Source organism: Scyliorhinus torazame, chromosome 4 (assembly GCF_047496885.1).
Source record: "Scyliorhinus torazame isolate Kashiwa2021f chromosome 4, sScyTor2.1, whole genome shotgun sequence".
NCBI lineage: Eukaryota > Metazoa > Chordata > Chondrichthyes > Carcharhiniformes > Scyliorhinidae > Scyliorhinus > Scyliorhinus torazame.
Window position 1 is genome coordinate 131721148 of NC_092710.1, and position 26478 is coordinate 131747625.

Sequence of the window (26478 nt, forward strand, 5' to 3'; positions counted from 1 at the left end):
GGGGAAAAAATACAATATAAAACATCAAATGGGGGTAGATGACACAAGCTGCAATAGATATATTTTTCTCTGTGGAACTCAGATTAAGTCTACCATGAGGATTGCAAATGGAAGTAAAATTTTAAAACAATTAAGTAAAGGAAGTAAGAAACTAACAAAGAAAAATAAAACAAGATGGAGGCAGAGATATTTTGAGTCAGAAACGGTTAGTTTAGTTTTTTGTTTCTCTCTTTTTTATTATGCTATCAGACGTTATCTGTTTGAGATCCTGCCATTCATACTTCCTCCAGACCCCTCTTTTTGTCTCAGTAATTTATTTCTTTACACCATGGCTTTGCACCATGAAACCTTTTGTCATTTAATCTCTCCTGCCCTCGACCCTGCTTGCTGATTAACATTGGTTCCTGGTCCAACAATGCCTCAACTTTAAAGTTCTCATGTTTTTGTTCAAACTTTTGTCCAACCATACAACCCTCCCAAGATCTTCATACTACACCCCTTCCGGCCTCTTGTCCATCATCAATTTTCATTGTTCTACATTGGTGGCAGTGACTTCAGTTACCTAGGTATGCCCTGGAATTCTTTCCCTGAACCTCTCCACCTCTCTCTATCTCCATCTTCCTTTAAGTCATTCCTTAAAATCATTCCTTAAAATCTACCTTTTCGACCAAATTTTTGATCCCCTGTCCTGATAATGCTTTATAGTGCTCAGTCCCTGATTTTTTTTGACAATCGCTTATGTGTAGCGACTTCAGGCATTTTACTATGTGAAAGAGACTATAAATGTTTTAGGGAATGATAGTGAATCTTTATTAATGGATATTGTAAGCTATTACTGGCAATTTGCAAAGAACATATAGCCTTGTCTGATTTATGTTTTGATAATGTGTAGAATTAATTAATGGTAGATTAGTTTTACTTTTGGGATATTGTACTACTAGATACATAGAATTTACAGTGCAGAAGGAGGCCATTCAGCCCATCGAGTCTGCACCGGCTCTTGGAAAGAGCACCCCACCCAAGTCCACACCTCTACCCTATCCCCACAACCCAGTAACCCCACCCAGCACTAAGGGCAATTTTGGACACTAAGGGCAATTTAGCATGGCCAATCCACCTAACCTGCACATCGTTGGACTGTGGGAGGAAACCGGAGCACCCGGAGGAAACCCACGCAGACACGGGGAGAACGTGCAAACTCCGCACAGACAGTGACCCAGCGGGGAATCGAACCAGGGCCCCTGGAACTGTGAAGCAATTGTGCTAACCACCATGCTACCGTGCTGCCCTATTACTGTGCAATCTGAGTTCTAAGCGTTAAAATTTGTCTTGCTGTAAAAAAAGACATGCAGTCAAAATCTTTTGTCTTACAGTCATCAGGGCAGACGCAGGAATGTCAAATTTCAAAGGAAACAACTATTTATACTGCATGAGAAAAAGGATCCTGACTGGTGGCAAGTCAGCTCTGATTGGTCAAGATGTTATCATGGCAAATGCTTCGGGGAGCTATTATCCCCATGTTTTTGTTTATTCTCCGGCGCCTGGGTTTTGGCGGGGGCGGGAATCGAGGCGCGCCCGGTGATTCTCCGGCCCACAATGGGCCGAGTGGCCTCCCGTTTTCGGCGGATTCCGCCGGCGTAAATCACAACAGGTCCTTACCGGCGGGACCTGGCTCCACAGGCGGCCTGCAGAGTCCTCGGCGGGGCGGGGGGGGATCTGGCCCCGGGGGGTGCCCCGGCCCGCAATCAGGGCCCACCAATCCGCAGGCGGGCCTGTGCCATGAGGACATTCTTTCCCTCCGCACCAGCCACTGTCAACCTCCGCCATGGCATGCGCTGGGATGACACCAGCACACGCTGGTGCTCCTGCACATGCGCCAACTCACGCCGGCCGGCAGAGGCCCTTCGGTGCCGGTTAGCGTGGCGCCAAGCCCCTTCCCCGCAGGCCGGCGGGGCGCCAAACACTCCGGCGCCGGCCTAGCCCCTGAAGGTGCAGAGGATTCCGCTCCTTCGGGGCGGCCCGACGCCAGAGTGGTTCACGCCACTCCTCGGGGCTGGAGTGGCCCACCCCGCTGGTTCGCGGAGAATCCCGCCCATGATGTCTGGACATGTTTATTTTGCCAGCAAAAAACAGTTCCTTGCATAAGTGAGCTACATCGCAGGCCCAACTGATAATGTGAAATTGGTTGTTCGTATGATTCTTAGTAGACTCTGGATTGTTCAGCAAGTGCTGCTCAATCATGGAATCATATCTAACGTGAGAGATTATGTTCTGAGCTTTTCCAGCACAGGTTGGTTGAGTACAGTCAATACTCTGCCTATTGTGGACAGCCAAAGGCCTTGCTATTTAATACAATCCACCAGTCACTGGGGCTATAGGACTGATATCACCCTGGCACTGAAATCTAAATACCACATTACTCATTTGTGCATTCGGCAGAATGTCTTTTGGGCTTGACAGCAGCATCGTGTTCATGGAAAATAAATTCATTCATGATGCCACTGTGTAATAGCAGCCTGAAACAGCTAGCTTCACCTGTTGCTCAATTTTTTGAGACACTTTAATTTCTGCCACTTTCAAATCTGGAAAGTACCCAGTCTTTCTCAAATTACCTTGAAAGGTTTAAGTATCTCAAAGATTTGAGCAACAGTTGACACTATTGAGAACTGGATTTAATTGTATATGTTTAATTTTGATGATTTTGGATATTGATTTACTGTTGATTTATTTGGACTTTCAGAAGGTTTTCAACAAAGTCCCACATAAAAGATTGAAGATAAAAGTCCCACTGAAAAGATAAAAGGTGGGTGGCATGGGGGCAAAGTGGCTTGCACTGCTGCCTCACAGCACCTGGGACCTGGGTTCAATTCCAGCCTTGGGTGGCTGTCTGTGGAGTTTGCACGTTCTCCCCCTGTCTGCGTGGGTTTCCTCCGAGTGCTCAGATTTCCTCCCACAGTCCAAAGGTGTGCAGGTTAGGGGGCGTTACAGTGATGGGGCATGCCCTAGGTAGGGTGTTCTTTCAGAGAGTTTGTACAGACTCAATGGGCCGAATGGCCTCCTCCTGTACTGTAGAGATTCTATGGTTTATTCTATGGCTTCAAGATTAGTCTGTAAAATGAACACTCATGGGATTAGGGGAAGTGTATTCAGATGGATAGAAAACTGGTTGGTTGACAGGAAACAAAGACTAGGAATAAACAAGTCTTTTTCTGAATGGCAGGCAGTGATTAGTGGGGTACCACAGGGATTGGTGCAGGAACCCCTGCTATTCACAATATATATGAATAATTTAGATGAGGGAACTAAATGTAATATCTCTAAATTTGGAGGTGACACATAGCTGTGTGGGAGGATGCAGAGATGTTTCAGTATGATTTGGACAAGCTGAATGAGTGTGCACATGCATGGCAGATGTAGTATAATGTGTATAAGTGTGAAGTTATCCTCTTTGGTAGCAAAAACAGGAAGGCAGAATATTATCTGAATGGCTATAAAATGAGAGAGGGAAATGCACAATGAGACCTGGATGCCCTCATACACCAGTCACTGAAGGTAAGCATGCACGTGCAGCAGGCGGTAAAAAAGACAAATGGTATGTTGGCCTTCATAGCGAGAGGATTCGAGTACAGGAGTAGGGCTGTCTTGCTGCAAATATACAATGCCTTGGTGAGCCCACACCTGAATATTGTGTGCAATTTCTGGTCTCCTGATCTGGGCAAGGATGTTCTTGCTATAGAGGGAGTGCAGCAAAACTTCACCACACTGATTCCTGGGATGGCGGTGTGACATGAGTCAGTTAGGATTATAGTCTTTGGAGTTCAAAAGAATGAGGGGTTATCTCATAGAAACCTATAAAATTTTAACATGGCTAGACAGTGTAGATGCAGGAAGGATGTTCCCGATGGTGGGGGATTTCAGAACAAGGTGTCACAGTCTGAGGATATGGAGTAGACCATTTAGCACTGAGAGACCGCCAGAGAGTGGTGAGCCTGAGGAATTCGCTACCACAGAAAATAATTGAGGGCAAAACATTGTTTGTTTTCAAGAAGGGGCAAAATAGATAAAAGCTTATGGAGGGAAGGGAGGAACAGGCTATTGAGTTAGGTGATCAGCCATGATCATAATGAATGGCAGAGCAGGCTCGAAGGACCGATTAGCCAACATTTGCTTCTATTTCCTACGTTTCTATGATTTGTTGCTTAGCTTTGTGCATAATTAATATATGTGTTACAACATATCAGTGTCAGGTGGGCAGCACAGTAGTTAGCACAATTGCTTCACAGCCCAAGGGTCCCAGGTTCAATTCCTGGCTGGGTCACTGTCTGTGCGGAGTCTGCACGTTCTCCCCTGCATGGGTTTCCTCCGGGTGCTCCGGTTTCCTCCCACAGTCCAAAGATGTGCGGGTTAGGTGGATTGGCCATGCTAAATTGCCCTTAGTGTCCAAAAAGGTTAAGTGGGGGTTATGTGGGCTTGAGTAGGGTGCTCTTTGTAAGTGCCGATGCAGACTCGATGGGCCAAATGGCCTCCTGCACTGTAAATTCTATGATCTATGAGTTACAGCTGGTGCACTGCATATTTTGTATTTACCATGTCATAAGACATGGGGAGCATGTGGGCAGCCTAACCAAAAGAAGATGGTAAAGAGGAAGTGGGTATGTGGAAAGAGGTTATGTGCAAGTTCAGAGTTGCAGGCACCTATTCCTATCAATGAACACCACCTGTTGCTGACCAACTTTGACTTTTTGCATGTTGCAGCCCTGGTAACACTTTGTCCATTTGTACTTAAGCCATCTCCCAGCACTGATTCTCTTTCTACAGCACCATCCAAAAAAAGCACCATATTCCCAGAGAAGAACTTTAAAAATCCCAAAAGCTATTTACAATGCTTCAAGCCCAACACCATATGTCCTTTGGTTCTCCTTTGAGGTCTTCCTGTTGTACACTTCATACACTTCACCCTAAGACTGTAGAAAGGAGGTGCCAAACTGGTGACAGGACACTATTGGATATTGCGACATCGTGCTGATTGATGGCTTAGAACAACAAGTAATCATTGTTCCTGTAACAGTTGGAGCTAAACCCAACAACGTAATGAAAGAAAGGTGTTGGCTATGGGAAGTTTGATGAGGCCCATCTTGTCCATTACAATGGTATTTTACAGAACTTTAACTCTTGTTTTTACATTTTATTTTCCATATTTTTTTAAAAAGGAACTGACATACTTTAAAAAAAAATTAAAAACATATCCCTGATGCAGAGAAATATTTGATGATCACATAATGGTAATCACTGCTAATGCAGATCATTGGAAAGAGGCTTGGAAGATAGGGTGTTGTAAATGTTTCCTATGTTTTCAAAGCTGTAACAAACATTTGGAGTTTACATGCCAATGAAGAACCACTTCCATTTTACTTCTGTGAAATCTAATGACATTTAATGCATCTTGCATTCCCAGCCTTTTATTTTGAAGGTAATGTAGCTGGATTGGTACATCATGATTAAGGCAAATTTAAACTGACATAGGTGGGCATGTCCCCTTTCATCCAATGAATGGAAGCCTAAAATTGATTTGTTTGTGAAACATATAATTTCTTGTTTTTGACATGATTTCCAATTGCAGTTCTTATACACAGAATGGGACAAAGTTGCAGAATTGGCTCATTTTGGGTAGAACACAATCAGTGGGGGATGCAAAGTATTTTGAAATTAATGACATCGAAGCTCAAAGTGGTGATTTGTCTGTTTAGTTGGGAATATGGTAAATTATGACAGCAGATATTCTGACAGAATTTATTTTGGTCCTGGTTCCAATCAGAACCCCATACCCAGGATAATATATTTTTAAAGCAGCAGAATTGTTTCAATAAACACAGAAAATGCTGGTAATGCACAGCAAGTCTCGCAGCATTAATGGAGAGGTAAATAGAGCTAACGTTTTTAGTTTGTGACCTTTCATCAGAACTGATGATAAATGTTAACTCTGACCCTCTCTCTCACCCCAGATGCTGTCAGACGTGCTGTGTATTTCCAACACTTTCTAGGCTTATTTCAAATTTCCAGGAACTGCTGTAATTTGCTTTTTGAGTTGTTTTGATGATTAACAGCGGTGTTAGGTATTTACAGAAAATGCCATAATATCCTGTGTGTATGCCCTACCCTCCTTTTCCAGACTGCAGAGAATGTTGCAGGCTTAGATTGCACTTTGAGAATCATGGCAATGATACACATATTGGACGCTGGTATACTTGCATTAAGGTAACTCTGGGCACATTTGGACTCAGTTAACGAGGAACATTCCAAGTGCAAGGCATTCAATTATTAAAATAACTAAAACAACACAAAATATTTGTTTGCTCATTGCAAAGCACTTAGGAGAACGTTTTAGTGAAGCAGAGCCTCCAAGCCAGCAAGTTTGTATTTGTGTAATTTTTCCACAATGTCTGAATTCATAAATCGTTGTGTGCCAAACTACAAACATGCGTACTTAATATTCATTCAGAATGTCACTTCAAATTACAGAACAAGAGCAAAATCTTGCTAACAGCTTTGGGAGCCTAGCATTCAAAATCCACTTGGGAACTGATACATTCATCTGAAAGTCATTGATTTGTGGTTTTCATGGGAAAATAACTAGAATTGTGGAATTCAGACCCCAAAACACTGCTAAACATACTGGAAAAATCCTAGCATCCTATGCAATAAAAACATAATTTAACTTATTTAGTCACCATAAATCTGCTCAATTGTAAGCAGATGGAATTCTGGAATGTGACCTAAAATCACAGGTAAAATCCCAGAATCCTTTGAAATGGAAAATAGCCACGATAAATCAATGGCCCTGACCATTGCTCATGTCCACATGGCTTGACACCTTTGTATGCTTTCCAAGGATCAGAACATGACGTTATAAAACAAAAAGATGGAAGCAAAAATTCTCCCTCTTACCTCCCGATGCCATTTGTGCACATCTGCAAAGACATTTGTCATTGTCTGAATCTTTAGTGCTAAAGTCATTTCCCAGATGGCTCAGACTGCTTATCCTGCCAGCTGTCCCACTGTAGCCTTTAAGGTGAATTCTGTAGAAGGAATAGATCAGGGAAGAATATATTATTTCTATCCATTAGGCCACTAAATCAGTTTTGTAAATTAACACTGTCCCATTCAGGACAACTAATTAAGTTGTCGAACTGCATTCTCAAAAATAATGCAGACAGGTCCCAGGAGTCAACATCAATTTTATATTTTGATTCATAGGATTAATTGTATCGCAACTTTAATTATACAGCATGGTGACATAGTTTCCGTTACTGCTTGTTTTTAAAATTAGGTGTTTCAAAGTCCAACAAACCCCCTGAGAGAATAAATTCCTCCTCATCTGTCTTAAATGGGAATCACTTACCAAACCTGCTCAACCTATCATAAGTCAAATTCCTCATCCGGGCATGAGCTTATTCTCTGAACTGCTTCTAATACAAGTATGTACCTCCTTAAGTAAGGGAAGCAATTGTACATTACTCTAGGTGTGGTCTCACCAGTATCCTGTACAGTTGTAGCAGTACTTCCCAATGTTTATATTCCATCCCGCATGCAATAAAGGCCAACATTCTGCTTGCCTTTTTAATTACTTGTTTTACCTGCATGCTGACTTTTTGTGAATCATGCACTAAAACACCAAGATCCCTTTGTACCCCAGCATTCTGTATTCTTGCCCCCTTTAATAATATTCTGCTTTTCTATTCTTCCTGAAAAGGTGGACAACCTCACATTTTCTCTCATCTGCCATTTTTTCCCCAATCACTAAAACGCTCTTTAATCCTTTGGAGACTCTTTGCATTCTCCTCACAACTTGCTTTCTTACCTATCATTGTATCATCAGTAAATTTGGCCACAGTACAGTCAGTTCCTTCATTCGTCATTAATATAGATATTAAATAACTGAAGCCTCAGCACTGATTTCTGTGGCACTCCACTAGTTACAGTTTGCCATCTTGAAAATAACCCATTTATGCAGACACCTCTGTTTCAGCTGTTAGTTAGCTAGTCCTCTATCAATGCTAATAAATCTGCCCCAGCACCATGTGCTTTTATCTTGTATATTAACCTTCATGTGGCACTTGATAGAATGCCTTTTGGAAATCCAAATACATCCACTGATCCCCTTTATTCGCCCTGCTTGTATTAATCCTCAAATATTGTATATTGTGTATACTGGATATTGTGAACGTCCTAGTACATTGTTACAACACCAGCTTATGAGGGTGCTGGAAATTAAAACAGAAGCCACTGGAAATACTCAGGTCTGGCAGCATCTATTGAGTAAGGAACAGAGTTAATGTTTTAGGTGAATGATCTTTTGTAAGAACTGGAAAAAGTTAGAGATGGAATAGCAGGGAATGAAGGAAAGAACAGAAGGGCAGGTCTATAACAGTGTAGAGATTTAATTAGAAAAAAGTTGATGGTACCAGGCAAAAAAGGGAATGGTGGTAAAGGGACCAGTGAAAAAACAAAAAATGGGCTGATAGGAAATGTAAATGGGAATAACAAAATCATTATTAATTGCTGCTGTCTTAAAAATTGAGAAAATGATTGAACCCAATGTTCAGTCTGAAAGGCTGTGATGTGACAAACTGGATAAGTTGCTGTTTTTCAAACTTGTGTTGAGCTTCATTAAAATAGCATTAAAACAATCATTTTCACTGGAGAAAAAGTACTAGGCAGCTGGAACTAATGGCTGACCAGTACACTGGACCTATTTGCCTGCATCCCAGGCTATTCAAAGCATTGGCTGCAGAGATGGTGGATGCATTGATTGTAATTTTCCCAAATTTCCTATAGTCTGGGAAGGTCCCGCAGATTGGAAAACTGCATATGTTACTCCCTATTCAAGAAAGTAGGAACCTGTAGGTCATTTAACCTATAGCCAGTTAGCTCCTCATTGAGAGAATGTAGCAATCCATAATAGTAGCAGAACATTTAGAAAATTAGAATACAATCAAACAGAATCAACATAGTTTTATGAAAGGAAAATTGTGTTCACAAAATTGATTAGAATGCTTTGAGGAGCAAAGAGCAAGGTGGATAAGGAGGAGTCAGTAGATGTACTTGGATTTCCAAAAGACATTTGATAAGGTGCATATGATTAGGGCTCCTGGTGTTGGGAGTGATACCTTTATGGATAGACAATTGACTAGCAAGATCTAAACAGAGTTGGGATAAATGGGTCATTTTCAAGGTGGCAAAATGTAACTGGTTGGGTGGCACAGAGATCAGTGCTGGGATCTCAAATATTTTCAGTCCATGTTAATGACATGACTGGAGATACTGACTATTGTAGCCAAATATGTTGATGTTGCAAAGATATTTAGAAAAACAAGTTATGAGGCGAGCACAGAGTCTGGAAAGAGACACACAGAAGTTACACGAGTGGGCATATAATGATGGAATATAATGTGGGAAAATGTGAGATTATCATCTTTAGTAAGCCAAATAGAAAAGTAAAATAGTATTAAAATGGAGAGAATCTACAGAATGCTTTGGTAAGAGAGATCTGAATGATCGTACATGAAGCACAAAAAGCTAGCATGCCACGGAACAAGTAATTATGACGGTAAATGGAATGGTGGCATTTATTGCAAGGAGGGATGGAGTATAATAGTGGCAAAGACTTGTTACAACAAAGATCACTTCTAGAGTACTGCATACAGTTTTGGTCTCCTTATTGAAGGAGGCATTTACTTGCATTGGACGCAATTCAGAGAACATTCTCAAAGTTAATTTTGGGTTGAAGGAAGGGGTTGTCTTATGAGGAAATGTTGAGCAGGTTGGGCCTTTACCCAATAGAGTTTAGAAGATGAGAGATGAGCTTAGTGCAACATATAAGATTCTGAAAGGGGCTTGACAGGATATATGCAGAGAGGATTTTTCCCCTCGTGGGGAAATTTGGTAGTCGCTTAGTGATATTGTCATAGTAATCCAGAATACCAGGGTAATGCCCGAGAAACCCAGGTTTGAATTCCACGGCAGATGGTGACATTGGAATTGAATAAAAGTTTGGAATTAAAAGTCTAATGATGACCATTCAACCATTGTTTATTGTCATAAAAACCCATCTGGTCTGGCCTACACATGACTCCAGATCCACAGCAGTGTGGTGGACTCTTAAATGTCCCCTCAAGGGCAATTAGGATTGGGCAATAAATGCCAGCGACACCCATATTCGATGAAAGAATATTTAAAAGAAAAGTACTGGGAGAATAATTTTGGAATAAGGAGCCACCTATTTAAGACAAAGTTAATGTGAATCTTTGGCATTCTCTGGAAATCATTGGAGGCTGAATATATTTTGAATTTTAAACTATAAGAGAGGCAAGGGTTATGGAGAACAGGCAGGGAAGTGAAGTTGAAGTCTAGGTCAGATTAGCCATAATATTGAATGACAGAGCAGGCTTAAGGGCCGGTATGCCTTGCCCCTATTTTTTAGGTTCTTATGAGATCGAGGTCAGAGTGGGAGTAGATTGTAGAAATAAAATGACGGGACTATAAAGCCTGGGTCACACTTAGGGAAGAGAGGGCTTCACAAAATGTTTATTCCAACCTGTATTTGATGTCTCCAACTTAGAGACACAATGTAAACAACAAATACAATATACTAAATTGAAGGAAGTACAAATCAAATGCTGTGTGAATTGAAGGTGTGTTAGAAACCCTGGGCAGCAGGAAAGGAAGAGATAAAAATTAGGTGTTGCATCTCCTCTGCTTGCATGGGAAGGGTATTGGGGATGACAGAGAAATGGACTAAGTTAATGCAAAGGGAGCAGTCCCTTAGGAATGCTGACAGGGGTGGGAAAGATGCACTTTGTGGTGGCATCACATTGGGTGTAATGGAATTGGAGGATAATTTGTTGAATGCGAAGGCTGGTAGGGTGGGTGGTGAGGACCAGGGTTACACTGTTGTGGTTCTGGGAGGAGGGGAAGTGGTGAGAGCTGAAATGCAGGAAATGAAGCAAACATTTTTGAGGGCCTTGTTAATCACAATGGGTAGGAATCCGTGGTCGAGGTGAAAGAAAGGCCTATTGGATGCATTAGAAAGGCAGGTAGCATCAACAGAACCAGTGTAACAGAATTGTGGAAACTGGGTGCAGAGAATAGACTCCTTAGTGAAAGCACGGTGGGAGGAAATGTAATCATAATTGTGAGGTTTAGTACATTTATAGAGGGATATTAATTCATAGCATATCTCAAGAAATAACGACAAGTGGAAAGGAAAGATTGGAGATGGATTATGCGAGCGAGATGGAAGGGCAAATTGGAAGCAAAGTTCCAACTTAATTCCCCACTCCCAATCTGAGTGCTCTGATGTCACAGTTCAGATGGAGCTAACTGCTTGCAGAGTTCGAATGAAGCTCAATGTTAGCTTGACAAACAGCACTTTATCTATTGATTATGGTATTTCACTGGCATCTGGACTCAACGGTTAGTTCAACAATTTTAGATCATAGTCTCTGTCCCCAATTTTTTACATGTCACCTTTTTCTATTTCTATTTACGCCTCCTCCAAGCTTATCTTTTGTTTCTTGTCCCATTACCATCTCCTTTCCCCTTGCTCTATCATCCCTTGTGTTAATTAATCTCTCCTCCCTTCCACTTTATCACAAACCTTTGCTTGTTTTTCCACTGTGCTTGCTAAAACCTTTTACGTCTCTAACTCTTCATCATTCTGACAAGTGGCCACCCACCCTAAACGGTAACTCTTTTTGTCTCTCTCTCTCTCCACATTTGCAAGATGTGCTCATAGATGGTTAGTTTGGCTACTACAGAAAATAACTATTCTCATTGCCAAGGTCATCAGTATAATCATCATGAATTCACCATAGCCTTTAATTTCAAACATTGTTTATGGCTTTCCTCTTAATAAAGGAACATTTTAACTTTCGCACATCCCTCGAGAGGTTATAAACTACCAGTTGCATCATTTTGATACCCAGATATAGGTAATTAAAATTATGACTTGTCTCAAAGGTTTGGTGATGCTGCTCGTCCCTTTCGGCCCTCTTTCTGCTTCAAGGAAATTATTTTTAAATCATACTCTTTAGAGTATAATAAACAATTCTGGAGAAGCATTTCTTCCATGTTGAAGAATGTCAATCGGAACCGCTGTCATTTTATCCTTTAACCATCAATCAGCATTCCGTCATTAAATTGACTTTATAATAAATGATTTCACTTCTATTTGGAACCCGTACTAGCTGATGTAATTCATGAAGGCCCCACCTTCTCAACCTTGCCCCTCGCCTGATGTTTGTCCAAGATTGTTCTTGAGTTAAATACTTCTTCTCCTGTTCCTGCTCCAGGTTGAAATCCAGGTGGCGTTTCACCAATTTCTGCTTCAAATATGTTATTATTTCTTTCTATTTTGATTTTCAAGATCCTATACTGTTGCTTCACAGCGCCAGGGTCCCAGGTACGATTCGCAGCTTGGGTCACTGTCTGTGCGGAGTCTGCACCTTCTCCCTATGTCGGCATGGATTTCCTCTGGGTGCTCCAGTTTCCTCCCACAAGTCCCGAAAGACGTGCGGTTAGGTGAATCGGACATTCTGAATTCTCCCTCGGTGTATCCAAACAGGCGCCGGAATGTGGCGACTAGGGGCTATTCACAGTAACTTCATTGCAGTGTTAATGTAAGCCTACTTGTGACAATAAAGATTATTATTATTAATAAGCTAACTCATTGAGCTTGTAGTTCTAAAATGATTACACACCATTGATTTCTTCGGTAACTTAATGAATGGCGAATGTCTCAAGTCACTTGGAACGTATCCGTTAGTATATATTTGATCACAAATTTCTATTCTCACTTCAAATTCTGTTTCTAAAAGGGCTTTAAGATATCCTGTTACTTCATCAATGCCTGGAGCTTTTGCTGGACTCATCAATTACAAACCATTCTTTACCTCTGATATCATAACGTTTGGTTCATTATTTGCCTCTTTATCTTGAGGACACCCTTGCTTTGGGTCATCGTACAATTCACTTATATATACTTTTTTGCTATAATATGTTGTCATTTTTACTATCCATTTTTTACTGTTTGTTTTTATCCTTTCTTACTATCTGTCAATGGTTTTGAATTCTGGTCCCCCAATATTTTTATGATTTATTTCCAGCCTCAGTACTTAATCACTCATTTCACTATACAATTTATCTTTAGCCTGCCGATGTGCATTCTTAATTTTTTTTTCAATTTCATAATACTCAGGTGTTTCTTTTCATTGCCTTTTCTGTCATCACTGCTAGTACAATATCTCCTCTGTCATTCACTGTCTCATTTTTTTTTTCATTCGTCGTACTATTTCCTTTACAGCATGTGGTGTGTGCTCTTTCATGTTTCTCCATTTGACCCACTACAGATGGTCAAATGGTACACAGTTAGGTGGGAGCAGCAACCCTGTTAACTCCTGTCCCCATGAGGTCAAACAAAGGCACCAGTGGAGGATTTATAATTTAAAAATACCGTGGCACGGCACAGGTTCCCTAATTCCCTAAATTACTGGGGGTCCCAAAATTAATGAGTGAGTGATGAAGTTGCTCACGAAGAGCACTGTTCACTCCCCTGTGCCTCGCTTCACATTTCCTCACCGGCTCTTTAAACGTACAGGCTATTTCCAGAAATGTGTCTTTTCATTGGCCCCTACTACATTATCAACAAAGGCACATCACATCCAGTACAGCATTTGATTGGCTGGTGCTGGTGGTTAACCTCCCATTGGCCTGTCTCTCCTCCTGTCAGCTTCCATTGGCTCTTTTAGTGTGAGAACCTGGAAATAGAGCAAGTTGCGAGGCTCCAGCTACTCTGGGCACTGTCACCTAGCAGTGGGAATTTGTGGAGGAAGATTGTACAGAGTAGGGCAAAGTTCACCCCTTTCCGCTCCACTGTTTATGAATGATTAGCATATGCTTATATGTTAATCAGTGTGAATCAATGCATATGCCTGCATATTAATGAGACTATTCTATGTTTGAATTTGTACAAATGTGGTTTCATCTGCTCAAGAGTTACACATTGCAAAAAGTGTAGTGATTCTTTGTGAATGTATCTACACCTCACTCAGTCAGAACCATGATAATAAACCATAAGAAAACAATCCTCCCTTCTGATCGCTCCTGCTGATTTCGGATCTCTCTACCAGCAATGTATCTTTTTGGACTGTCTCAGGAGAGCCGATTGCATTAAACTGCTTTGCATTTAGCATTGAGGGAAGAAAGCAAGGGGTCAAGAAATGCTCGCAAAGGACTTCCGGTTGCGGCGATGACCAGCTAAGCCGCACGTTTCGGCGGCTCCAGCTCAAACGGACCTTCGGGCTCTTTTAAGAGCCCCAACGGGAAATTCTTTCGTGATGAAACCCGGTGTGGGGTGAGGCAACAGGGAGTCCTGGAAAACAGATCAAGGAGAAAGAACCACCGGATCCTGGGTCTCCCCGAGGGAGTGGAAGGAGCTGACGGCGGGGCTTACACGAGCACGATGCTATGCTCGCTAATGGGAGCTGAGGCCCCCTCGGGCCCCTTGGAAGTGGAAGGGGCCCTGCGAGGAGCCCAAAGGCTGGAGAACCACCTAGGGCGACAGAGGGGGACTGGGCCGCCAACGTGGCGATGATCCGTAAGTGGATGATAGAGGGAGAGGGGGCGATGTGGAAAAGGCTGGAGATGGCGTCCTGCAAAGGAACGAGCTTAAAAGCGCTGGTGACGGCGCCACTACCGCTCTCCCCGAAAAAGTTTACCACGAACCCAGTGGTGGCGGCAACATTAAGTATCTGGGGGGCAATGGAGGCGACCGAGGGGTGTGTTGGGAGCCTTGGTGTGGTCCCCGATCAGGAACAACCATAGGTTTGCCCCAGGGAGGTTGGACGGAGGGTTCCAGAGCTGGCACAGGGCAGGAACTAGGAGAGTGGGAGACTTAATGATAGATGGGACGTTTGCGAGCTTGGGAACGCTAGAGGAAAAGTATGAGCTGCCCCCGGGGAATATCTTTAGGTATATGCAGGTGAGAGTGTTCACGAGACAACAGATGAGGGAATTTCTGCTGCTCCCGACACAAGGGATCCAGGACAGGGTGCTTTCGGGAGGGTGGGTCGGGGAGGGCAAAGTGTCCGAAATATACCGGGAGATGAGAGAAGAGGGGGGAGGAGCTGGTAGAAGAACTGAAGGGAAAATGGGAAGAAGAGCTCGGGGAGGAGATTGAGGAGGGTTTGTGGGCTGATGCCCTAAGTAGGGTAAATTCCTCTTCCTCGTGTGCCAGGCTTAGCCTGGTCCAATTTAAGGTGCTACATAGAGCACATATAACGGGAGTGAGGTTGAGCAGGTTCTTCGGAGTGGAGAACAAGTGTGGGAGGTGCGGGGGAAGCCCGGCGAACCACACACATATGTTTTGGTCGTGTCCGGCACTGGAGGGGTATTGGAGGGGAGTGATCTCGAAGGTGGTGAAGTTCCGGGTCAAGCCAAGCTGGGGATTAGCTATATTTGGGGTAGCGGATGAGCCGGGAGTGCAGGAGGCGAAAGAGGCCGATATTGTGGCCTTTGCGTCCCTAGTAGCCCGACGTAGGATTTTACTCATGTGAAAGGAAGCGAAACCCCCCGGCGTGGAGGCCTGGATAAACGATATGGCGGGGTTCATAAAACTGGAGCGGATGAAGTTTGCGCTGAGATGATCAGCTCAAGGGTTCACCAGGCGGTGGCAACCGTTCCTTGACTATCTAGCGGAACGTTAGGGAGAAAATAGATAGCCAGCAGCAGCAGCCCAGAGGGGGGGCGGGGGGAGGGGGGAAGGAGGGAGGGAAGGGGGGGGGGTTAAATTGTTTGTGTTCTAGATGGGGTGAGGGGGCGTGGGGGAGCACTATTTCGTGTTATTTTGTTAGTTCACTATTTTATTTTAACAATGTTATCTATCAGTTATCATGTTACCATTTTTGTTGATTTGTAAGGGGGGAAAATTGTGTTCGAAAACTTTAATAAAAATATATTTTTTTAAAAGAAATGCTTGCAAAAACTAAACAAGGCTGTCTACCACTTTAGCCTTTAGCTGTTACTGTGGATCCTGCTTTCATCACTATTTGTAGTAGGATATTCTAAAACCGAGTAACGACCAGCATAACCAGCCATTTAAATTGTCCTAATTTGCCACAGACAGCAATGAGCTGAATGGAATTAATTACTCTGACTACAACTTTGAATAGGACTTTTTTCACGTGGGTTTTCAGAAGGCCCTACCGGAATTCCGGATAATAGCCCGAGGCATGTCCCTAAGCAGCCTTTGCAGTGTTGTGGACAAGGACCAGTTCCACTGGGGTACATATTTCTCAGTGCAGGTTTCATGGGCTGGAATCCCAGTGGACCAGGTTTCCACTTCAAATTGTAGGTATCTTCTGAAATTGCACTTGGTTCCAAAACCCACCTCAAACTATGGATCCACCACAGACCATGGATTTTGTGGCTGCAGATCTTTGGAGGGACTTGAGGGGAAATGTGCAATGCAGATGAGCCTTAATTCCAATGACAGTTATAAAATGTGGGAGATGCATTAATTTTAGCCTCTCAGTAACTACCTACACCACAATTGATGCAAGTGAACACTTGTCCATTGCTGACAGGACTTGTTTTTAAAACCTAAACCAATGAAGTGGTAAGAAATGATGTAACATTTTCTACATTTATCTATTTATATGTCTGTTTTTAATTTGAATTGTTGCTGTTGGAACTGTTCTTAAGCCAAGCAATTGAAATGAATAAAATGTTGTGGGAAACTTTATTTCGTACAATTGACAATACCAAGACAAAAACGGACGGTATATTTGTTCACTGATATCCATGTACCATTATAATATTTATGTAGTGTATTTTTGGATATAAAATTGATTTACTTGGCTGAATTTTATTATTGGTTTATCCAAAGGTCACTTTTAATGTTCTTGCAATTAGTTCTTATGAGAAATAAATGATAAAAGTATTATTCATTAGTTTTATAATGTAACTTTGTTCAGGGCCAGAAAGCAGGGCACACAATGTGTATTTTTTTTCTTCACTTAAGTTTCATGGCACTGCAATCTGATGAACAGATGTCAAAACATTTTGTGTACAGTTCATGAATTTTAAGGCACATTGTTTGATAACGATAAACATACGCTAAGCGATGGATTCTGTTTCTAAATATGTCACTACTGAAAATGTGGAGTCAAAATAATTGATAGTTATTTTAGAATGGACTGACAATAGTTGACATGCAAACACAATGGATTTTTTCTCTGATTTTTCTGCCAATTTTCTCCTCCCCTCAAAGTAGTAACTTTGAAGATGTTGGTCACCCTCTAATACTTTGCCCAATCATACATTTTTCATCTGTGACAGTTGGTGAGTGCTAACAGACTACTGAGAATGTTGAAGACATTGCAGCCAACCCTGATGCTGCCTTAACCCGACACACATACATGTGCATTTCTAACCAGGGTTGTTGGCTATCGAGCCTGGGTGATTTTCTCTTCCTTCACCCAAGATCACTGAGGTTATTTATAGTATCCATATTGCCATACAATCTACACAAATAAAGAACTGGACCTGGATGTACATTATGTAGGGTCAAGTACCCACTGCCTTAACCAGCTTAACAATTAGAGGAACCAAAGCACTTGGGTTCAATAATTTTTCAAAATGTTAGACTTAGTGAGAGAGAAATTTCTTCAAACTCCAATTCCCATCCTTAAACCTGGAACTTTTGTTTAACATGTATATTGGATTTTGTATGGAAGTTTTAATCTTTGGTATGATTGCATGAATAGGCAGATGCAATATATAAAGTCTGAACTGACCTAAAGTTACAGTTCAAAACAAAATGCACGTAGAGCCAAATTGGCCCAACCTGAATCACTTCATAGGAATAGATCTTTGGCTCTACAGTTTGTGTGTCATTCTTCACCACTGCCGAAAGCTTTTTGGATGGAAGTTTGTTGAAAAATCTTTCGGTTTACCAGGGCTAAAATTACATTACACAGGCACTGCATTTGCACACAAAGAGAACTAAGTGTGAGTTTGGGTATGGTTATGGCAGAATGAACAACTGGAACTCTTCCACAATTTGTTCTTCATGACTTATTTAACTGACTGTCGGCACAGTAAGCATTGTATGCCCATTACAAATGCAGGAATATGCTATGTGCACTATTAACATTTTCGTCTGTGTACATATTTCATTTTATTTTAAGATGTCAGTAATCTTGTTTTCAGCAAAGCCATGAACCAAGTAGAACTTGCATTTAAAAACAAATAAAGACTCATTGCACATGTTAATTTTGCTTTATTATTTGTAAAGCAGAATGTTTGTGATTGAATAGATCAAATACATAATTTAAACCAAGACCATTAAAAATAATTTGATTTCTGTTTGCTCAGCTTACTTTAACTTGCTCTCTAATACTGCTATAATTGGAAACTTCCATTTTGGTATGCTCAATTTGCTAGAGTTAAAGCTACTGAACTAATAGTATGAAACTTCATTTATTCTTAAGCAAGTACATTTTTCTATACGCTCATTAACAAATATGGTCAGCCAGAAGCAATTTTCCATTGAAATTAATTAAATTAGTTGGCAAGAAGTCTCCAGTGGGCAGCAACTAATCAAAGATCAACTAATCATTTTAGAAGTGTTTTAAAAATTGCTGTTTCTACATCATGGAAAAGACAGGCTTTTGTTTAGTTGTCGTTTATCCAAATGTGATCAGTGTGGACCTTCTTGAAAACTGGTCCTTATGTTTCAATCCTTAATTTTTCCTTGAATAAAATAAATCAAGTTCAAGAGGAAGTATCATTTTACTTCTGATTACTTGAGTTTACATTAACGTAAAACCATTATGGCCTACTTTGCAGAAACTGTAGTTTAATATTTCAGATATTGCGGTACATTATAGAATCCTTCCAAGGGCTAGAGCTAAAGATACGTAATTGTTTCCAGATGCAAAAATATTTGGCTTGGATGTGAGACAACTTTGCACTACTTTCCTCTGTGCTTTAACTTCCTTGGGTTAGAAATACAACTGCTATTGATGTATTGGAAAGTGTGCCCTGAAGACTCCTTAGCAGGTTATAAGGTACATTTTCTGATGGGAAGGGGCAAAGCAATTAAACTGTATGGCTTAGGTTTCTATTGTACGCAGTGACATTTCCCCTGCTTACAAAGCTTCTGTTGGGAAGCAAATTCAAAACATTAGTACTGAAACATATTATGAAGCATTAGAAGTTTGTCTCAGATTTTTAATTCTGTGATTAATTAATAAGAGCCCTTTTTTTTCAAGCACATCATGCTTTCGTGCGACTGCCTTTGGCCTTCTTGACCTTAAGCTGTGGAATTTCTTCTCTCAACATCTCCATCTCTGCATCCCTCTCCACCTTTAAGATCATACTAAAAACCTCTTTGACCAAATTTTCAGTCATCTTTCCGAGCACTTAGTCCTTTGGCTTTGTGTTAATTTTTGTCTAATTACAATCCTGTGAAGTATATGGGATATTTTTTGTTGTTAAATGTGTGATATAAATCCAAATTGTTGTTCTTCGTAGGAATGACAGTTACTCTGTTTTTTCCAACTGTACACTGGGTGGGGCAATGATTCATAGTTTCCTTCGCCTCAGTGCCAACTGATGGCTGGGCCCAATCCTCCACCATCCCCAGACAATGCAACAGCCTCTTTCCAATGTTTCACAATTGTGATCACTGTTGCTGCGATCAGCCCAAAAAATGTAAGATTTATATTCTTAACTTCAAGTCCTGTGAAATTGGGATGCTACTTTAGGGGGGAGGTGGGTGAGCTATGTCTAACCTTAGAATAGATATATTTTTCTGGTGAGGCATTTGAAATTGGACAAGAGAATGGAAGAAGTCCAACCTCATATAATGCAGCCCCCTACTGCCCTAATGTGACATATCCATTTCCAAAAAGTGACATCTTTATTGATATCCTAACTTACTTTCATGAATGTGAATATTTAATCAATATCATTAAGTAGAAAAAGAGTCCTGTGTATTGCTAGATCATTCTAGCTTAACATACATAGAACATACAGTGCAGGAGGAGGCCATTCAGCCCATCCGAGTCTGCACCGGCCCACATAAGCCCTCACTCCCACCCTATCCCCGTAACCCAATAACCCCTGTTTTGTTATGCTCTTCACGTAGCATAAGCTGCTTCCTTGATGTGCACTCTGACAAAGGAAGGTTCAGACTTGGACATAGCTTCAACACATTTATTAAACTATGAACAATTCTCCTACTTGGATTCGACTCTACTGTTAATCCTGCTATAGCTACTCAGACTGACTAACCAGTCTGCTACAATCCACGCGGTGGGTGTGATGTTCAATCAACCCTGTGTCTGTACTCACTGAGTGTCTCCACTGGAAAGAGGAAGATCATGTGTGTTGTGTCCTTTTATATGGGTTGGTGTAATCCCCCTGTGGTAGTGTCACCTCTGTGTGTATCGTGAATGCCCATTGGTCATGTCCTATCTTACTGACCTATTGGTTGACTGTCTGTGTGTCATGTCTCTGATGCTCCCTCTAGTGTCTAGCTAGGTGTAGTGTATGTACATTAACCCTTTGTGTACTTACAGTGATGTATATCACCACAATCCCCCCTAACCTTTTTGGACACAAAGGGCAATTTATCATGGCCAATCCACCTAACGTGCATGTCTTTGGACTGTGGAAGGAAACTGGAGCACCCGGAGGAAACCCACACAGACTCGGGGAGAACGTGCAGACTCCGCACAGACAGTGACCTAGCGGGGAATCGAACCTGGGACCCTGGCGCTGTGAAGCCACAGTGCTATCCACTTGTGCTACCGTACTGCCTCAAGAGACGCTAAATATTGGAAATCTGATTATACTTCTATATTGGTTTGACTATTAAAATGTGACATTGTTCAGATGTAAAAATGAGTTTGCATTTATATAGGGCAGGATTTAATGACCACATCACGCTTAAGCGAGAGTGCGACGAGGCAGTTAAATCGCGGGAGAGGCCAAAGACGAGAACTGCATTGGGCATTGATCTATTTGCGATCTAACTGGCCTGCTCCCATTGGCAAATTCAGGATCTCGCCATAGTGTGCAGCAAAACCAATAATCACCACTAATGCCCAATCTCCATACAATTAACGGGAGTGACGCCCTATCCAACGGACTCCCGTGATCTGCAGTGCCTCGGCATTGTCCAGCTGAGACTGGGACATGCTCCTCATGGCCTCGGCTATGCCCACCTGAGACTGGGACATGCCCTGCAGCATCTCATCAATCTCCATCTGGTACTACATGACATCCCCCAGCGATTGGGACACACTGTCGAGGCACTCAGCCATGGCCATCATTGGCTGAGCCACACCTTGGACACCTCCAATCATGCTGCCGGCATAGGGTGCGGCGGAGGGGTGGGGGTGGAGCTGTTATTTGGGGGGGAGGAATTGGGCGGCACTGCTGAATGTGGGTGAGCCGGGGCATGGAGCGTTGCTGGGCAGGGCGGTCCCAGGTGCATTCTCTGTGGGGAGAAGATGCCAACTCACCCGAGCAGTCCAGTGGAGGTCGTTGACCTTGCAGCACTGGGTGCCGGTCCTCCTGGTCACACGCCCCGAGTAGTCGGCTGCTGCCGCTATCCCCCTGGTGGCACTGGCTGCCCTGTGGCTGTTCCTCTGAGACCCTCGGTGGAACAGGGAATCCCATCTGGCCTCAAACTTCTCAAGTAGTCTGCCCAGGTCTGCATCCCTGAATTGTGGGGCTGGTCTCGGCGACATGGCTGAGAGCTGAGTGGGATTGGCTGTGCTGCTCTTCCTTGTTAGCAGAGGGCTGGCGGGCGTGGTCCTGGCGAATCAGCTGGCAGGACCATGATTTGTGGCGTGAAGCCCAATGGGGCCAAGGCAAATGGACCAATTAACATCTAAAAGCGGTGACAGCCTTGTCGGGCTGAGCGTAGGGAAACATGAAGCAGTTCCCGCTCGCTATCATACTTAGAAACCTTTAAGTAAAATCGCGCCCATAGTTCTGTCTCAACTTCAGGTAATCCAAAGCACTATAAAGCTAATTAAGCTTTTTGAAATGTTGTCACTTCTACTGAGGGAAGCATGGCAACGAAATTATGCACAGCAAGGTTCCACAAACTGCGATGAAATAAATAACCAGATCATCAATTCCATGTTTTGGATAAGGGTTTGATATCGACCTGGACACTGATCGAACTTCACTGCTCTTTGAAAAGTGGGCTGGAGTCTTTTCAGTCCATCTCGGCCTCGATTTAATGTTGCATCCAAAAGACAGCTCCTCCAACAGTGCAGCATTCAGCTCTGCGCTGCACTGCCAACTTAGGTGTGGATTGGGACTTGAAACCGTGATCTTCCAACTATAACAACAATGCTCTTCCTGAGCTAAAGTTGTTTATTGAATGGAAGAAGTCCTCACTCGGTGTTCTTTTGCTAATCAGTGTATCTCCGATTTGCAGTCACGCTTAAATTAGTTCCAGGTTCTCGGGGCTTAGTGCCAGCATATAGCAGTTTTACAGCATTAATTGTGCCTTTACTGCATTTACTTATTATATACTGGTTAAGATGATGGTGCTTGTCTTGCTTCCCCAGCGCTGCCTAACTGCTCTACCCCCATATTCCCAAACTACCATTTCCAATTCTTTCACTTCCTGTCGTCCCACTCCAACTTTTAATAGCCCAAGGATCTCTCGCTCTCCTGCAATATTCGAGTCCATCTCTTCTCAAAATGTTCCGAGGACTAGGGCCTTTCCCATCGTCATGGCTGCAAGGGATCCCCTCTTGCACTTTTCCCAAATGGTTGTACTTAAATTCTTGCAATTTTCCAAACTCATCAACGTCAGCTGAGGAAGCGCAACAAGGCTTCGGGCTACAACTCACGACATGTGTCTATTGCCTGCAACTGCCCAAATTTTATTTGTGTTTACACTACTTGCCGTTAAAAGAACATGCTAAGAATGATAGTTTGCAAATGCTGTCCACATCTCTACGCCTGTTCGCTGTGATATTACTGAGATGAAAAAGCACAGGAATATAATTTATAGAAGCATTGAAAGAAGCTGGAACTATCAGAATTTATTTTCATAAAATATCAAAATTAAGGTACGGCATGGATACTTCACCTTTTTTTTTAAAAAAAAAATGTTCCATGGTAAGATTTATAGAATCATAGAATTGACAGTGCAGAAGGAGGCTATTTGGCCCATCGAGTCTGCACAGGCCCTTGGAAAGAGCTGCTGCTTCTACCCTATCCCCTCACCTCCACCCTATCCCCTCACCTCCACCCTATCCCTGTAACCCCACCTAACCATTTTTTTGGACACTAAGGGCAATTTAGCATAGCCAATCCACCTAACCTGCACATATTTGGACTGTGGGAGGAAACGGAGCACCCGGTGGAAACCCGCGCAGACACGGGGAGAACATGCAGACTCCGCACAGACAGTGACCCAAGCCGGGAATCGAACCTGGGACCCAGGAGCTGTGAAGCAACTGTGCTAACCACTGTGCTACCGTGCTGCCCGCAAATTTTCACTAGGTTGCATTGGTATTTCCAGTGCAATTTGCCCGAGAACAGCCAAACTAGTGCAAGAGATCAAGGATTTGAAGCGAGTTACACCCAGACTAAATGAAGATTTTTAAAAAAAACAAATTTTAAAAGCGTCATGCTGGAAGCAGGCCATACCATCGAGCTTCCGCTTATTACGTCCTACGAAGGCACTTTTAAAATCAAACTTTTTTAGAGTGCAAGGGCGCTAATAGACATCTTTTGAAAGTTTTAAATACTCAAAGTTTTACTTACTCAGGAATTAAAACTGCTCTTAATTAGGAAACGGTTTGGTATAGATTTTTTTAAAAATATTTTCAGTAATTTAAAGCCAAGTTACTCACAGGTGCTAGCCTAGATTAAAAATGCTTGTTTTTGTGACAATGTACGAATCAAATTGCAAATAGATTACCACTTTTAAATATTCATTTCTTTTTGCCAGAAAGGAGATATAGAGCTTCCCAGTAGAGCTGGCTTCCACATTGCTGGAGGAGGTGCTGATGACGGGGGGACTGGAGAAGGGGGTAGTATCGGCGGTTTATGGGGCTATTTTGGAATAGGAGATGGCGCCACTGGAAGGGATCAAGGCAAAGTGGGAGGAAGAGTTGGGAGAGGGTATGAAGGAGGGGTTCATGTGCGAGTTGGGGCTAATACAGCTGAAGGTGGTATATAGAGCACACCTTACAAGGGCAAGGATGAGCCGGCTCTTTGAGGGGGTAAAAAATGTGCGTGATCATTGCAGGGGAGGCCCCGCAAACCACGTTCATATGTTTTGGTCCTGTCCAAAGCTGGAGGATTACTGGAAAGAGGTTTTTGGGGTAATCTCTAAAGTGGTGCACGTGAAACTGGACCCGGGCCCTCGGGAGGCCATATTCGGGGTGTCGGACCAGCCGGGGTTGGAAACCGGTGCGGAGGCAGATGCTGTCGCCTTCGCCTCTTTGATCGCCCGAAGGCAGATCCTGTTAAGGTGGAGAGCAACCTCTCCACCCTGTGCCCTGGTGTGGCGGGGGGGGGGGGGGGGGGGCCTGTTGGAATTCTTGATACTTGAGAAGGTCAAATTTGAACTGAGGGGAATTTTGGAGGGGTTTTATAATTCATGAGCGTTATTCATTGTGCACTTTCGAGAATTGGATTACATCGAACATGTGGGGGGTGGTTCTGGGAGGATTGGGGGGAAGGGGGACTGTATGTGTTAATGATGACCATGGGTGATTCCTGATTCCTTTTTGTCATTTGTTTATGTTAACATGCGGGCTAATGTTGGGGGTTTGATGGGAGGATGGCATCGTTGTTATTGATATGAGGATTGACATTGAATTTGTTACTGATTATTGTTTGTTGTTGGGTGTAAATTTGGGAGAAAACGTGAAAAAGGAGGAGAATAAAAATATATTTTTTTAAATATTCATTTCTTTTTTTTGTATAAATTTAGAGTACCCAATTCATTTTTCCAATTAAGGGGCAATTTACCGTGGCCAATCCACCTATCCTTCACATCTTTGGGTTGTGGTGGTGAAACCCATGCAAACATGGGGAGAATTTAAATATTCATTTCTAAAACACAGCCCAATTGTGCTAGTTCATGGCAGAGTTTACATCTATCAATACAAAATGAGTTTGCACAGAAACTTGAGCGAAGAATTCATTTTGCAAATATAAAGTAATTTTTAGCGCAGTCTGCTCTCAGATCACCAATTGCACCCAAAGTAGAAACTTTTGGCTATGGTTTCTACTGGCCGGACTCTTGCAACTGCAATTAACAAATACGGCAGGAAAACATAAGAGAAGAATGAACTCGGTTCTATTTTGTAATGGCTTGTAAGTGAATGTTAAGCATGCCTCTGAATTGAAAAACAAGCAGGAAAGCAAAATGACATATAAATCAGCATGTTCCTAAAGAAATTACAGCATTTTCGAAGTTTGGAGTTGCTCCAAATAGAAGTCTTGAACTTAAATGTGCTTATTTAGGCAGAACCTTTGGTAATGCCTCACAAAAATATTTGATAAAGGAAAGTTGAAATTAGTTTGGTCTTTTAAGATTTATATATTGTCCTTTGTATAAAAACACATATGAGCAGAAATTTATTTATTTACCCAAATGTGATAAGTGAGGGCAACAATTTAATTTATTTATTGACCTCTGCTGCGTAAAGAAAATATTATTTATTTGTTTTCCAGGAACCTTTTTTTTTGTCTCTGAAAATTTTCTTTCAAGCGTCTTCATTGTTAAGGGAGGTATACGCCACTGCCTCATTTCTACTGTGTAATTGGCTCACCATTGATATGCTATGGGAGGTTGTGCTTGTGCAGTTTAACTAAAGAGGGCTTGCCTCTGCTGATCTTGTGTTTTCCAGATCAATATTGAGATCTAAGTTCATATAGCTTCATATCTATTTGAATCATAGAATCATAAAATTTACAGTGCAGAAGGAGGCCATTCGGCCCATCGAATCCCATTTGGTCACAATAAAGCATTTAAAACGAGGTTCTGGTCTGTAGTTACCTGTAATTCTCCAATAGACTGATTACTTGGATCACTCTTGGTCCAAACATAGATAAAGAGCTGAACTCATAGGTGAGGTGAGAGTGACTGTCATTGACATCAAGGCAACATTTGGTTGAACATGGCATCAAGCAGCCCTAAGAAAACTGGAGTCGATGGTAATTGGGGGAAACATTCCACAGGTTGGAGTCATACAAAGGAAGATGGTTGTGGTTGTTGGAGATCAATGATCTCAGTCCCAGGACATCACTGCAGGAGTTCCTCAGGCCCAATCATCTTCAGTTGCTTCATCAATGACCTTCCCTCATCATAAGGGCAGAAACGGCGCTGTTCCCTGATGATTGCACAATTCTTGCCTCCAACGAGGA

The 26478-nt window shown here is 42.3% G+C and overlaps 2 protein-coding genes across 4 annotated transcripts in view; one reads left to right on the plus strand and one right to left on the minus strand.

The window, feature by feature from the left end:
- The window catches only part of mcph1 (microcephalin 1), a 609760-nt gene that overhangs the window by 280354 nt on the left and 302928 nt on the right, over positions 1-26478 (plus strand). The window lies entirely within an intron of this gene.
- LOC140410477 (angiopoietin-2-like) overlaps positions 1-26478 on the minus strand; it is a 149467-nt gene that overhangs the window by 2276 nt on the left and 120713 nt on the right. For both annotated transcript variants that reach the window (XM_072498601.1, XM_072498600.1), the window contains one exon: positions 6946-7076. In XM_072498601.1, coding sequence (XP_072354702.1) covers positions 6946-7076 — 131 coding nt within the window. The remainder of the gene's footprint in view (positions 1-6945; positions 7077-26478) is intronic.